The sequence below is a fragment of the Manis pentadactyla genome, chromosome 5 (assembly GCF_030020395.1).
Source record: "Manis pentadactyla isolate mManPen7 chromosome 5, mManPen7.hap1, whole genome shotgun sequence".
NCBI lineage: Eukaryota > Metazoa > Chordata > Mammalia > Pholidota > Manidae > Manis > Manis pentadactyla.
In genome coordinates this window covers 7,392,756-7,408,010 of record NC_080023.1, presented here as the reverse complement: position 1 = coordinate 7,408,010, position 15,255 = coordinate 7,392,756, and the positions used below count along the sequence as shown (strand labels likewise).

The following is a 15,255-nucleotide window of genomic DNA, read 5'->3' as shown; positions in this document are numbered from 1 at the left end:
TGATTTACATACACTTAGGGCCAGGGGAGGGGAGGAAGGCCCCATAATTCTATCGGGTTGTCTTCCTTTTGGCTTCCTTCACTTGAAAGGAAAATAAAATTAACTTTCCCTGGGTACCTAGCCTTACATCACATCTACTAAGACAGTATTATTGTTGCACTTTAGAGATGAGAAACATGAGGCTCAGAGCAGTAAAATGATTGCCCAGAGCCAGAAACCCTGTGTCTAATCACAGATGTGCCACAGGCCAGCCATCTCTGGCGCCTAAGTTGAGCTCATCATGCCACGGCGGGGGACGCTGTAAACCGTTAAAGTTCTAAGTGGGGAGCTAGTGGTTTTCTAGTAACTTTTTAAATGTTTAACAAGCAGCTCCCTGGAGGGAAGAACGTGTGCATATATACATACACAAGTTTGTTACAAATTTTACCCTGATGTATAGAATGTATAGCATACAATTTTAAAATAATAATGAAATATACAGTACTCTCTATTGTGAATTTCCTATAGCCAATTGATTCTCACAAAATGATCTCATTGTTTTCTGCTGAACCCTGTAACCCTAGCCTGCCTATGGTTGCGGCTGATGAATGAGTACAGTTCTGACATGAATATTGATTGACATTTTCCTTTACATTAAAGAGAAAGACAGAAGTGAAACAGCAGAGAAGTCTGCCAGGACCTCACTTTCAGTGATGGGAACAACTCTTTGCTGAATCGGAAAATAGTTTTGAATACTGGAAAAATAGTCCCTCAGCTTTTGTGTCATTCACATGTTTCAGCTGCAGACATGACACCCTTTTAAATTAAATCTGCTTTATTAATGTTTCCTCCACCGTTCTCTTAAGTTAGTCCATCAACAAAGGAATAAATCAAACCCTGATTTGTAGCATGCCAATCCCGATGGTATAAATCAGTACCGACGGATGTTACTAAATGAGGAGTGCTGGGAAAGAATGCACAGTGGCATATTCGCACCACGCAGATGCAATAGAGGTAAACAGTATCAAGACTCTAGGTACGAGCAAAATGCAGTAAAATAATTGAAAGTGCTGTGTTTTGAGTATTTATTACCTTTTTTTCAATATAATTTGTCCAACTGTAATTTTATATGATTTAATTTTTAACAGTGGCTTATTTATCAACTGGCCCTCCAAGCTCCTGACATATTATGGGTCAGCTCTGCTGTGCGATGTGAGCTGGCCCTGGCACACTACCAGTAACCCAGGTAGCCGCACTTGCCTTCTCCCTCCCCATGTAGGTCTGATGTTGAAGGCCTCCTTCGTCACTGACTTTCTGTAAAAGACGTGGGGACTTCCCTGAGCACTGCCATTGCCAGCTGACCACAGGAAAGTTATTTGATCTCAAGACTCATTTCTATCTTTGTAAAGTGGAGATGGTCAATACCTTCACAGCGTCACTGTGGTGCTTGCTAAGGGGACCAGCATTGTGACAAGATACTGTACCTGCTCAGCATCTATGTGCTCGCCCCACAGTCGGCCCCATCATACACCCTGGGGCCCTATGCCTGGGAAGGTGCATGGAGAATGGCACTGGTGCCCATTCTCTTCTAGTTTCTGTTGTTACTGCACCCAAACTAACAATGACCAGATGGCCTTTCTGATTAGGAGAGTGAGTATCGGGCCCAGCAGTAGTAAGTAACAAGGCTGTTCATGATGGACTCATTAATTCTCACAACAGTTCAGAGAAGCAGGTGTTACTGGCTTCATTTTGAAAATGAAGAAAATGAAGTCCAGAGGGATCAAGTCACTTACCCAAGGTGACATGAAACCAACCCAACTTGAGGTGCACACAGAGCCCACAGCCTCTTGTTACCATGCAGACTCCAGTTCTGTGGGGCTGAGGTGGCACCTGAGATTCTGCATTTCCAACAAGCTCTCGGGTGTTGCTGCTGGTCCAGGAACCACCTGTGACCAGTTAGGAGCTGGTCCACCCAGGCTGAAACTCAGATGCTGCCATTTAGCTGATTCCAAAGCTCATGCTCTTAACCCCTGTGATAGTCAACCTTCTGGAGAATAAAAGATCTGTGCCAAGTAGGAGTCTACTGAAGGGGGTTGGGGCTCCCAGGGACACAAGGGCATCAGAAATGTCTGCAGAAGAGAGGACACCTCAGCTCCAGGACCCTCTGTGGATGAACCTCCTGGCTTCTCTATAACATCACCAGCCTTCTCTGTAAAGATACCATTTTTCATTATTGGAACCACTCATCGTGTGCTAGGAACCATACACCCAGGAAGTCAAATAGCCCACGAAAATTCCCCCCACCACCAGGCCCTTGCAGACATCTCACTTAGGCATCTTCGGGGGAGAAAATTTAATCACTGAATGCACTGAAATCTGAGCCAGAAGAACCTCAGTGCTCAACTGACCTGCATGCTTGTTTCACAGCCGGAGAAGTTCAAGTCTGCCAATGGCAAGTACACCACGAGGAGGAGTTTGAGTGAGAGTCTCCAGACCTGCCCTCTTATTCTCCAGCCAGTGAGGCAGTCACCACTGGGGTGCCCAGGCATTCGGAGCATGTGGTCAGCCCCCAGGCCCTTGCTTCCTCTGGAATCCTGAGCACGGCTTGCTCTGGGCTCCAGGTGGGACAGACTGTCTCTACCAGGCCGTCAAAGATGAAGCCAAATAGTTAAGCAGAGCAAAATGGAATAGGCAAAAACTTGCAATGTTGGGAAACATGCTTTTTTAATGGTTTCTGGGGGAACCAACATTAAGGAGAGATTACTTCTGAGATAGCCAAAATCCCAGCCTTTGTTAGCAGGGTAAAAACACGTCCCCTGCTCCCTAACCTCCTGTCACCCCCACAGTCCCAGGCCCCAGCTGACATCAACTCCTGCCCTGCTTCCCAAAAGGTCTCCCTGCTTCTATTGCATCCCCCTGCAGGTGCACCTCTTCTCCAAGAGCAGTCAGAAACATCCTATGCACACATAATTGATATCATTGATATCCCTCTGTCCAAGACCCAGGCGTGGCTTCATATTTATGTGGGGGCTATGTTCAAGGCCCCTCAGAGACAGCAAAGCCCCCACCCCCTGCCCTCCCTCCCCCAGAAGCCGTTGGCTCATCTTCCCAGTGCATCCCTGCCCTCCTCCTCAGCAGCCACGAGGCCTCCTCACTTTGACCCAACTGTTTGGCCTGCTGCCACCTTCAGGCTTGCACCCCTGCTGTCCCTGGACACTCTGCAGGGACCCTGTGGCTGACTCCCCACAGGGCCTTCTCACCCTCTCGGCGAGGCCCTTGACCACCCGTGACCTGCCCACATCTTTACACTAACTATAATGTAGCCTTCCCTTCCCCAAGGACAGAGTTCCTCTGTGTCTTGTTCCCTGGGAGGTAGGAATCCTAGTTTTGTTCACTGATGTATCCCAAGCACTGAGAAAAATTTCTGACCCATACTTTGCACTAAGAGGAAGAAAAATGTATTATTGAATTAATTTTGATAAAGATTTCCAGCCCAAATATTTATTGAGTAAGTATTATTTTTCAAGCACTGTTCTAAGCATTTCACATGCATCATCTCATTTAATTCTCACAATGTTCTCAAAATACAGCAAAATCCAAACACCCCCCAGTGCCAGGTGAGGCTATTAAAGAGTCCCCAGGAAGTACAGCCGAGAGGATGCATTTCAGTGATCAGCCCCAGCTCTGGCTTTCCAGGTTTGATTATCTTTCACTAAGCGCTTTGAAAACCAGTGTCACCAGACAATGTGCTAAGATAGTTCTGCTGTGAGTCAGAGCTCAACAGACCAGGAAAGCAACTGGGTACAAAAGACAGCGTGGAAGCCCTGGGATCCTGGCCACTCTCCATTTCTATGAACCCCAGCATGATGCCACAGAAAGGAATGGTCTTTGAGATACTGAGCCCCAGCTCAAGCTCTTACTAGCTTCATGGCCACAGGCAACGTATTTGGCCTCTCTGGGCTTCTTTTCCCCAGCCCTAAAGTATAAGGCATCAACGGGAAAAAATTGAAAAAAGTGATTGACACATGGCAGTATCTTAGGTCCACTTGTCCATTATGCCTGGTTGTAGGGACTGATTTCAAACTCATGCTTCTTCCTCAGGGCAGTGATGTTGGGCAGATCTGAGAGGAAAGCTCAGCCCCCTCCCTTCACACCAATCTGTGCTGAAACTCCCCTGTGGGTGGGGCGCTGTACTAAGAGCTGGGAATGCAGAATTAACGGTAAATGTCCTTTTTTCACTGAGAGATGTGGGTGGGCAACTTGAGTTCTTTCAACACTAGTTGCCCAGAAGATTAAACAAGATGCATCTGCAAAGAGAAAGCTGGCGACTTCTGTTCTTCTGTAGGCCTTGTCCTCTTAGAAATTTGGGGAGTGTGGAATGTTATTTATGCTGCTTTCTCTGTTTACAGAGATCTGAGGAAGCAGGTCCATTCAGGCACAGCATGATTGCTCATGACGCTGCCATTCAGGGGCAGTGGCGGCTGCAGCAAGAGCAGTGGACAAGGTCAGGGGCCAGACCTCAGGAGGCCAGTGCGCCAGGGTCAGGAAGTGGACTCTGACCATGGGCAGGAAACACCAGGTTTTCGGATGAGGACTCAGGCCACAACTTGGTGGGTGGATTGGAGGAAGTGAGAAATGGGCTGAACATGGAGAGATTACTGCAGAGAGGGCTATAGATCCCGCAGGAGAGAAGGTAGAGCCGAGCCCAGTAGCTGGCATTTTCTAGAACTTTCCCTGTCCCTTTTCTCCCTTCCTACCTTCCTTTCTTTGGAGTCAGGGTTGGGCTGGGAGGTAGAGAAAAGGATATTGACTGGGAGCCTCATTCTCTGGAAGCACCCCCGCCTCTAAGCATGAGGTCCCTCCCAGGCCTGCCTGCAGACCACAGAGGAAGGTCAGTTGTGTAATCTCTGCCCTCGAGTTTTTATTGGATATGTGCTAACCAGGCAAGAATCAAGATTTTGTTTCAAGGGATTTTTTTTTGATTCACATATTGCTTTTTTCATGTCATTTTCCATCACCACCCAGAATCTTTCAGGCATGACCATCTATAAATTAAATTCCACTATGAACACATCTACAGACCTATAAAAAGGGTAATTCACTGTTGTTATTGTATTTGCTCATTACATACACTGATGGTCTGTTAGAAGCTACACCTCCCCTGACAATCAAGACAGAAAAAAAGGAGAAAACATTTGAAAAGATGATAGGTAAGGCTTTTGTTTTCCCTGGTTCATCTGTTTCCTTTGGCTGAATCGAAATTTAAACAAAAAAAGCAAAGGGGAAAAAGGTTTTATGGGGTTTCTTGAAGCCTGGGCATAAAGGATTGAAGATTACACTCTTGTTTTCTAAATTAGATCATCTTTCTTTTGTCTTTCTTTCCTCAAGAAGATTAAAAAGAAAAAGAGGGGGATTTACTCAGAAGGTGCACACAGAGGCTTAATCAGGAAACGAGCAAGGGGAAACCCAGGCCAGATGGAAGGGACCTCCCGCACCACAGGGGCAGCCAGGAGCCGGGCCTGAGCCGTGGTCAGTGTCCGGTGACCTCGGGCACATCATTCCATATTCCTGGACCCAAGTTTTCTCATGTGTAAAATTAACAGGTTCAAGCAGATGATGTCTGTCTTTCCGATGAGCCCCAAGCTCTGAGAAGCTATGATGCTAAAACTCTGGGAAAAGCAGGAGCTAAATTCAGACACCACCCTCTTCTCAGTACCTGCAGCCTGTAAGCAGAGCTGGTCTCTTCTACAATACGCCAGGTCCACTTTCTGCCTTAATGAACAAGAACTAGTAATTCCCTCAAGAAAGGCCTGACTCCATCTCTGGATCTTGTCATATGCAACTATTTCCCCTGCTGCTCCTCTGTGTGAGGGGAACGACGAGAACTCGGTTTCCGGGGGGGATGAAGTTCAGTTTGCCTAGAATGTAGGTTTGTAAAACAAAACTGAAGAGTTGAAATGATGGCTAAAACTTTGCAGCGGATCTCTGAGTACAAAGGGGTTGATATCAAGGACATCCATGAAGGGATCCAGGTAAAAGATCAAGGGGCCACAGTGAGCACAAGACCCTTGAGTTAATTCATCCTGCAGCCAAGTTCTCAAAGCATGGTGACTAGGCACACCCCTCTTACGACATGGTTTTTAGGACTTTGCCACTAGACTTTCAGCTGCTTATCAATGGGGACTCTAAATCCCCTCTGTTTAATGCAAGACAGAAAAGTGCTCAGGATGCATTTGATAATGATGCTTATGGAACACAGCAACCATTCCTAACCTCTCATTTTACATATGACCTAACCATAATAGGGGTTCAGGATGGCTAAGGGATGTGGTTGAGGTAACACAGTGAGTCAGGAAAATAGTCTGGGCTTAAACTATTAACTAACTTACCTCTAACCCTACACACAACCAGGCTCTCCCTTCATGCCAGCTGGCTGTCCCCAGAATCATTATCTGGGACTGCAGCTATAAACACAACAAGTGGGGGACATTGGACAAGACAGACAGCACCCACTGACCCAGTCCTCCAAAGCTAAAGCTACTGCAAAATATAAGCCTGGCTTTCCTCTGGGATATTTCCCTCCCTTTCTGCTGTATGTGTAGTGTCAGGCAAGGTAGAATAGCCTCCCAATTCAGTAAAGTGTGAGCTCCTGGTGTGCAGGACACAGGAGGTACAGTAACTTTCAGCATTCCCCTCTCTGAGCAGGATTTGAGACCATGCTTTATTATCAGCATGCTTTAATATCAGCTTTATTATCCCAGCAAATGCAGCTCCCTTTGAGATATCTAGACACGGATTCTTTGCAACAACCCAGATTGGTGAGGAGACCAGGTCCCGTGGACAACAGCATGTGCTGCATCTTCACTAGCAGCTCAGTCTCAACTACATCCCGGGCATGGGAGAGAGAACAGTCCGCGATGGGGGCCACGGCAAGCTGACAGGACCTTCTCCCTCGTCCTCATACCTGAGTCCCCTCAGCAGAAACTGGCTTCAAGCCTCACTCCACTCTAGCAGGATCCTTCTGGGCAAGAAGTCTTCTGTGTGCACCTTCCCCATTCCTCAGACGCTTCCTGTGATGTGTACCTATCACCTAGGGGGTGTGTCAGGGAAGGAACAGGTTTACACCAAGACTGAACTAACTATGGAGCCCCCGTGACTAGAGCACTCGGTCTTTGTTTCCTTCTCTTGTAAAATGAGGACAACGTGCACATCTCCTCCAAAGAGTCATTGTGAGGAGGAAACTAGATTACCTCGGACTGTATCTGGCACATGGTGGGTGCTTACAACCTGTTGTTTCCTTTCTTACCTGTCTGTTGGAAAGTGGTTCCCAATGACTAAATCTTTAAGTATATTAGTCAGGGTTTTCTCCAGAGGAGAGAACCAAAGGAATACATAAATAAATGTTGAGAAACAGATTGATTTCAAGGTTTTGGCTCACACGTTTATGGGAGCTGGCAAATCTGAAATCTATAGGGCAGGCCAGCAGGCTGGAGACTCATTAAGATTGTCTAGCAATGTTGAATCAAAATTCCACAGGGCAGCAGGCTGGAAGCTCAGGCAGGGTTTCTATGTTGCAGTCTTAAGGAGACTTCCTTCTTCTTCAGGGAACCTAAGTCTTTGCTCTTCAACTGATTGGACGAGGCCCACGCATGCTATGGAGGGTCATCCACTGCACCCAGTGTCTACTGATTTAAATGTTAATCACATCTAAAGAATAACTCCTCCACTACTTTTAGACTGGGCACCAAAAGGCTGGGCACAATAGCCTAGCCAAGTTGACACATAAAATTAACCATCACAAAGGTGCAAATAGGTGAGGCATAGCAGTTAAAACATCTCATTGTGGTCAGCTTGGTATTGAGTGGACTTTCAAGTTCTTCTAGGAAGCATCCCTATGTCAAACCTTCAGGGGCCAGTCAGCTAATATAAAAATGTAAGATTGTAGGGGATGGATGGTGAGGCTTCATGAGGTTGAGAGAATACGCCGTATGTAAATACATTCAAGTTCAAACTAAAAAAAAAAAGCTGTGGGTCAGGAAGGCTGTATACATCCTTCAGTTTTTCTGGGAGAATACTGGGCAGTTAACTAGCTACCAGTGAAGTAGTTGCTGCACTGAGAGCAGGTAGGATCTTCGTGGAAGGACCAGCCAGCGTACCCAAGCCCCTGAAAGGAAGGGCTGGGGGGCGACTAACATGACTGAACAGCTGGATTTGACTCCGAGTCGGGTTCCACAGCAGCGGCTGGTCTCCAGTTTCTCAGGCTCATGCTTCTCAATCTCAAGTTAAGAAGTACTTTGTATCAGTGTCCTCAGCTACATGAAATAATAATCATGTGTGGCTGTTCTCAAACTAAATATCAGACAACAATAAAAGAAATAATTTTGCAGTCAAACAAACAAATTAGGGAATCCTTAATTCCAGGACTGTAGATTTGCACCTCTATAATTAATTGAGTAATCCACACTTTTGACCTGGTGAAATGTTTTAATTATCAACCACTGTTAGTGCTGCTGGCATTGCACCTCTGGAACTCTGTAGTGATCTTGAGTAAGAATCAGGCCCCAGATAATAAAAATGACCACTGACAATAGATAGATATGTGAGGAAAGTACTATAACTCTGCCCATCCTTGTGTGTAACATGGGGATGATGAGATAAATGAGTGATTTATTCAGCTGGCAGACCCGGATTCAAATCCTGATCAGGGATACATGGATGCTCTTAACCTTTGTGTCCACACCACACCGCCTTTGTGGAGACCAGCATCTCTGTACCATGCCAGCCACAACTTCCCAGGGGAGGATCACTGCCTCTGGCCCCATTCTTCTGTCTGCTTTCCATTCTCCTCTGAATTAAAAATATATCCAAGGCTCATTTTGACTGTGGGACCTCAGACCTGCTAAAAAGTCAGAACCCAGTGTGACCCTGTACTAGACTTTGTGAGTCCCTCCCCACGCAGGGCCCCCTCAGCCTCCCTTAGGAATTGCACTGGTGGAGCGGAGTTGCCTCACCCAGGACGGCCCACTTCCACTGACTGGTTCACCAGGGGTGTGAAGGCTCAGCGCTCCCACCACAACTTGGGACAGCTCTGAGGGGCCATCACACCAGCTCAGAGCACCGCCCAACCTCTTCCTCTGCCCAGGGCAGTCAGAGCCTTCGCTGAACACAAGGGGAAGAAATCCAACAGGACTTCCAACAAGGCTGGGGATTGACCAGGGCCAGCCTGACAGACCTATTGTGAGGATTTGATGGATTAGTATGTGTGAAATGGCAAACAGTGCCCAGTAAGTTGTAAATCTTACATAAGTTTTAAGCTGTTATTATTATCACTATAATTACAGTGTTACACATTATTATTCATGATTTTGGAGTCACCAGTCCTGCTGTACAAGCCCTGAAAAAAGAATTATGGCCTAAGAGCCATTTGTGTGATTTCTCAGGAGTCCACAAGTTCACTCTGAGTGTGCAGAATAAGAAGCTTCTGGAAAAAGCGGAACTTGATCTGAAAGTTCATTAAGGACAGTGTAGTTTCACAACAAAAGAAATAGCAATGCTTCTTCTGTGCTGAGTGTAGCTGGGAGTACAGCAAAGGGGAGAAATTTGAGAAGAATAACTAGGAGAGCCTGGAGCAGGTGTCTTTAGTTCTCAGAATAGGTTGCCTTGCTTTCCTCTCCACCCCCCAACTCACCCTGTCATCTGTCTCTCTCCTTCTCTTCTAAGAGGGCCTCTGGTTGGCTTTAAGGCCCACCCTCATCAGGGAAGAAGATCCTTAGCATAATTGCGTTTACAAGAACCTTCTCCCAAATAAAATCACATTCACAGATTCCAGATGGACTGAACTTTTGGCAGACGCCCTTCAACCCCCTACAGTTAGTATACATTGAGGTACAGACTGACTTCTGTTAGCTGTTCGTGTAAAGTAATGGGCGTCAGGAGGAGGCAGATTCAAAGGGCCCATGGAAACAGGAGGAAGCAAGCAAACGTGTGCAGGAGGCCTAGGTGGGTTTTGTTGACTGATCACGAAGGAGGGAGGTGCACAGGAGGAGGGGGAAACCAAAGACGGCCAGGAGATGCTGGACCTGAAGTTCTGGGAGGATGGTAAAGAGAGAAGCCGGATCGTGCAGAGTGATGCACCCTGCACGTTTGTGGCAGAATGTGAGATGATTGCAAGAACAATTAACTGGCTCACCCATGACCCTTTTGCCTCAGTTTCCACAAGCCTTTAAAACCTCCCACTTCCCCGGGATGTGCCGAGTTCTCCGTGGAATAAATTAGCCCGTGTTGCTTCGCTGGCAAGCGCTTGACCAGGGTCAGTGACAAGTCATAGAACAGCAATTGAAGAATGTTGGTTTGATTTATTTTACTGCATGGGTGGGACAGGCAGAGTGGCCTACAAGAAGGACAGCTGGTTCCAAATGTTTGAGTCCTTATAAAGGTGATGCGTACCTATTTGCACTACTGTGGTTAAACAGGACTGTCATCCCCAGGATCACAGACGCAACGGCCAACTTGGGAACATTGCACGTCTCCTCCCAAAGTCGGACCTCAATGTAATGCAAAGCAAACAAGTTTGACCTATTATAATTAACATTCTTTAATAATATTTTCTGCCATAGACTGAGACTTTCTAATTCTTTCACCATTGTACATTTTTTTAAAAATGTATCTCTACAAGTTGGAAACCCAAGGAAAGATTTAAAGCAGAGAGACCCGGTGAGGAGGAAAACTGGGGGGCTGGACATTCTGGTTTTCCTTGTAATTAGCAAGCAGAACTCACAGCTGGAGGGAGCAGGAAGCAAGGAGAGAGCCTCTTCAATTTCTAATCCTTCTAAAGTTCGCTCCTCTTTTTATGTATTTTAAAAACAAATGGACTTGAACTCCTTACTGTCCAAGTTGATGGCCATTTACTTGCCAGCCTTGTTACTGTTTTCCTTAATAATCCATCGTGGGAAGAACAGCCCCTCCCCCATCCCCCCTCCCCTCCCCATTCTCTCTCCTGGTCCTTCCTCAGTTGCTTTTGGGTTGGGGGGCAGCCTGGCTCTGAGCTTCTGGCAGTCCCGTGTTCTGGCTGCCCATGCAGTGCACTTGATAGGCACCCGGCCGGGGCTGGGAGACCTGGCTCGGGCGCTGGCCCGGCTGTTCGCCAGCCTGGTCACTCTAACCGGATCGCCTCTGCCTTCAGCCTGTTTCCTCCCCTGTAGCCTGGAGCTGAGAACGATGCCTGCCCTTTTACTACTGGGGATGCTGTAGACACGACACAGAAAGAGGGCCTGAGTCCAACGCTTCTTAAAGTCAAAAGGCCAAAGCAGATTCTCTGGAAGAGTCAGAGGCAGCTGGAGGATGTTGGGCTCCTAAGCCAGCTGGAGTGAGGCTGAAGAAATTCCCAGAATCCTTCCCATTCTCTTAAAACTGGACTGGTTAAAGCCATTTATACATGGGCTATTGGGGCACAGAAATTCTCCCCTATCCCAGAGGAATGAGCAAACTGAGACCTCCTTCTCAGGGCAGGGACAGGTCGGAACCGCCCTCACGTCAGAGCAGCCCAAAGGGCTCTACTCAATTAAACGCATGGTTCGTTACTGTGTGTAAGTGGGCAGGCCACTTATCTATTTATTATCAATGAATCTGTTTGTATCTCACAAACATTCCTGAGGTCACACCTGAGGTCAGTTAGCCAGTGTGCTGGAAGAGAAATAATCCCAGGATATGCCCCTGTTCCTGAGAGGCCCCTGCTCTAGGACAACATGCTTCATGAACAGCATATGCATGGCGGTGTGGTAAAGTAAGACTGTTCATTCCCTTCTTCATGGTCTGTGTCTCCAATGACAATAGGGATTCATGAGGCAGGCTTCCTCTGCCTTCTTTAACCACTGTATCCCATTGCCCACCATTCAGCCTGGTACGCAATAGATCTGATACCTATTTGTTGAGTTAATGAATGAATGGATTCATGAACAAATGCATCAGTGTTAAAGCAGAGACATACCAGGAGTCTTAAGGGGACTCAAAGAGGAAGCAGCACAGAAGAATTCATGGGGAGCAAATATTTAAACCAGATCTTAAAGAATGGAAGGTATTTTGCCAGAGCCAGAGGTCTGATAAGCTGATCATAGTCCTAGAATAAGCTGATCAATGACCTGGGAACACATAAATACATGCCCCAGAGAGGGCACAGTGTGGGGGCTGGGCAGAGGGAGAGGGTGGCAGGAAACGAGGAGCAGCAACACACATGGCATTCACGGCCACGGGGCAGGAATCCAGGCTGCCTTGGCAAATAGTTGGCATTTTGTCCGGCAGAAATGGAGAAATGGTGACGACTGGCAAGCACATAGGAGATTGAGAACATTTTACTAACTAGAAAGTTCTTTTTTGCTGCAGTTGGGTGGATTGGAGCCCAGAAGTCCAGGAAAGCAGTTAGGGGTGGAGGCTTGCCAGCCTGGAGAGAAAAGGAGCAGAAGTACGACGGGGCATAGCTTCTGGGAGTGAAGGGAACGGGGCAGAATGAGACGTTCAGGGGCTGGATTGTTAGGACCTGGTCACAGACTCACCAATGACAGCGATGAGGGTGAGAAAAGATGAGACTCACGGGCACAGCCTGGGCCGCTGGTTTGGAAACTAAGTGAACAGTAGAGCCGCTTGCTAGGAAAAAGGCCTGGGTCTGCAGCAGAAGAATAATTAGAAAGGTCCAGAAAATAGATGTCCATGTCTAGAACTTAGAAGTCAGAGTACAGATATAGATTTATGAATTAAGCTTTACCTGAATAAACAAAGAACAAGGAACTAATGCAACATATGAAATAATACAATAATTAAGTCATCTTAAAATCATAAAATAATGAGAATTAATGAAATAATGAAGTCACACCATCAACTTTCCACATGATCTAGCTACACGGTGACAAAATACATGCAATCAACGCACTGAATTCTGTATTCACCCCTTTGCAGTCTAGAGGCTCACACACAGCCCTGGAGGGAGAGAGTCCTAAGCGATCCTCGAACATCTGCTGGGGCCCGTCTTTCGTGTGTACAGCCACACATGTCCACCAAGGGCCGACTCTGGGCCAGGCACCGACCTGGGCCCTGGGGGTACAGAGCCCTGCCGATCTCTGCCCTCACAGAGATGGTAGCTTAGCTGGCTGGTCACACGTGAATGGACGCTACAGGTCAAAACGAAAGGAAAATTACAGCTCGGAGAAGTGCTGGAAGAAGCCAGTCCCGGGGGCGGGGGAAGGCTCCTCTGAGGAAGTGACTCTCGAGCTGAGCTCAGAAGCATGAGCTGGAGTGATGGAGAAGGAGGACAGAGGGTACTGGGCACAGGGACCCATTCCTAGAGGAGCCCTGGGGGAGGGCGTGGAGAAAGTCCACGGACCAAGAAGAAGTAAGTTCACCTCGAGTGCAGAGAACCAGGGGAACAATGAGGTCAGGCCAGCTAACAAGGCAGCTGCCGGGGACAAGGGCAGAGCACCTGTGAATGTCTGATAAAGGTCCCAAAGTGCCTGCAGGAGAAAGGGAGCACATCAAACTTGGCTAGTTAAATGAACTAGGGATGCATAAGAGTGATGGTTTATGATAGCAAATGCCTTACTGAATTTGAACAAATTAACTCAATTAAAATAATTTAACCTCTTCATTGAAAATCCCATGCAAAGTGTCAAAATTATATAGGAGTTCAATAAATATCATTTGAATCCAAGCTGAGATTGCCAAATAATCAGCCTCCCTATGCCTGATGATATCTGCTAGCTTGGGGTCAAATTCAAGTAACATAGGAAGCATCTAGAACTTCCTTGGCCCATGCACACTGTCCTTGTTTGACAGCCTCCTGTCAGTCATGTGGCAAAGGTATGAAGCCCTTCAGGTCACAAGAGCGACATCAGGGAGACCCGTGGTGCTTGAGGAGGACCCCACAGTGACCCTGCTGATGTGGGAAATGCCCTCATGCTCAGCCTGACCAGGGTGCTTCTTGCACCCCATGCTACCGCCCCTTGTAAAACAAAGCCCTTTTATTTAAAAAAATGTTTAAAGTAACTGAATTAATTTAAATACAAATTTTTTTTAAACCCCAATGGAAATGCAAAGAGAGATTTGGAATTATGTGTGAGATGTTAACTACTTAAATCTGGATGGCTGTTTCTATGAATGAATGCACTTAATTAATTTTTTTCCCCTAGCTTCTTGCTATTTCCTGACCATAACTATTTTCTTTCATCCCAGGGGCAATAGAAGGACGACAAAAGATGGATCCAGTGATTTGAAATTCCAGAACTTTACTCTGCCGAAAAATAGGTCAGAATATTTATTTGTTTATTAATAGAGGAGTGAAAATTTTGATTCTGTAGCAAATAAGCTGACCATCACACATACACACACACACACCCAAATACACACACACATACAAGGTTAATGTGATAGAATTATATTGCTCTCAGGGACCTTCGAGTTTACACGAGAAGCCCTTAGGTGTTCACAGCATTTCAGACCAAGGTGGTTTCTCCCACCCTCCCAGGTCTCTAAACAGCCCAAGACACAGCCAAAGAGAAGGAAGCTTCCAGGCTTCAGCTGGCCACTGGTGAGTGATGTAAATGGTGCATTATGGATGGATCAGGTCATGAGTCCATCACCAGGCCTCACAGCAAGGAGACTAGAGGAGCCACATGCCTATATGGTTTCTTTCCTTCACCCTTCAATTGAGCAAAACGTTTACTGAGCACTTGTGGCAGTAAGACTTGCATAGGCTACTGAAAAGCAAAGATGAAAGACAACATCTTATCTTCAAGGGCTCACAGCCAAGCGATAAAAGTCAAAATGGTGGCTGACTTGATGCAAAGGTGGCAAGACCCCAATGGTGAAGTCAAATCCTGCTCTGCCCCTGACCAGCAGTCAGATTCTGGGCAACACCCAGATGGCTCAGAGGGGTTGGGGGCTCCCGTGAGCCCAGCCAGAACTCCCTGCTGGAGGAATCTCCATGTCCAGGGGCATCCAAGGGTCTCTGTGTGTTACACCAATCCTTGAATCCCAATGTACTTCAACTCTAGTCAATCACCAAACATTTATTCAGATCCTACTATGTGCCAGGCACAAACAGCGCTCTTGGGCTCCTAAGATTTGCTTGAAGAAATATTTCCCCTCAGCAGAGTGAATGAATGCCTGTAAAACAGAATACTTGAAATATTTTCAAGACCACATTAAGCAAAGGAAAAGTTGTGGCTGTTCTCAGACTTCCTCAATGTTTACATTAAATATATTTGAATAATGCATTTTAAGTCAGTTTTT

At 46.7% G+C, this 15,255-nt stretch overlaps 1 protein-coding gene across 1 annotated transcript in view; it reads left to right on the top strand.

The window, feature by feature from the left end:
* The window catches only part of CLNK (cytokine dependent hematopoietic cell linker), a 178,527-nt gene that overhangs the window by 87,689 nt on the left and 75,583 nt on the right, over positions 1-15,255 (top strand). The window contains exon 3 of the mRNA XM_036921105.2: positions 14,197-14,268. Coding sequence (XP_036777000.2) covers positions 14,197-14,268 — 72 coding nt within the window. The remainder of the gene's footprint in view (positions 1-14,196; positions 14,269-15,255) is intronic.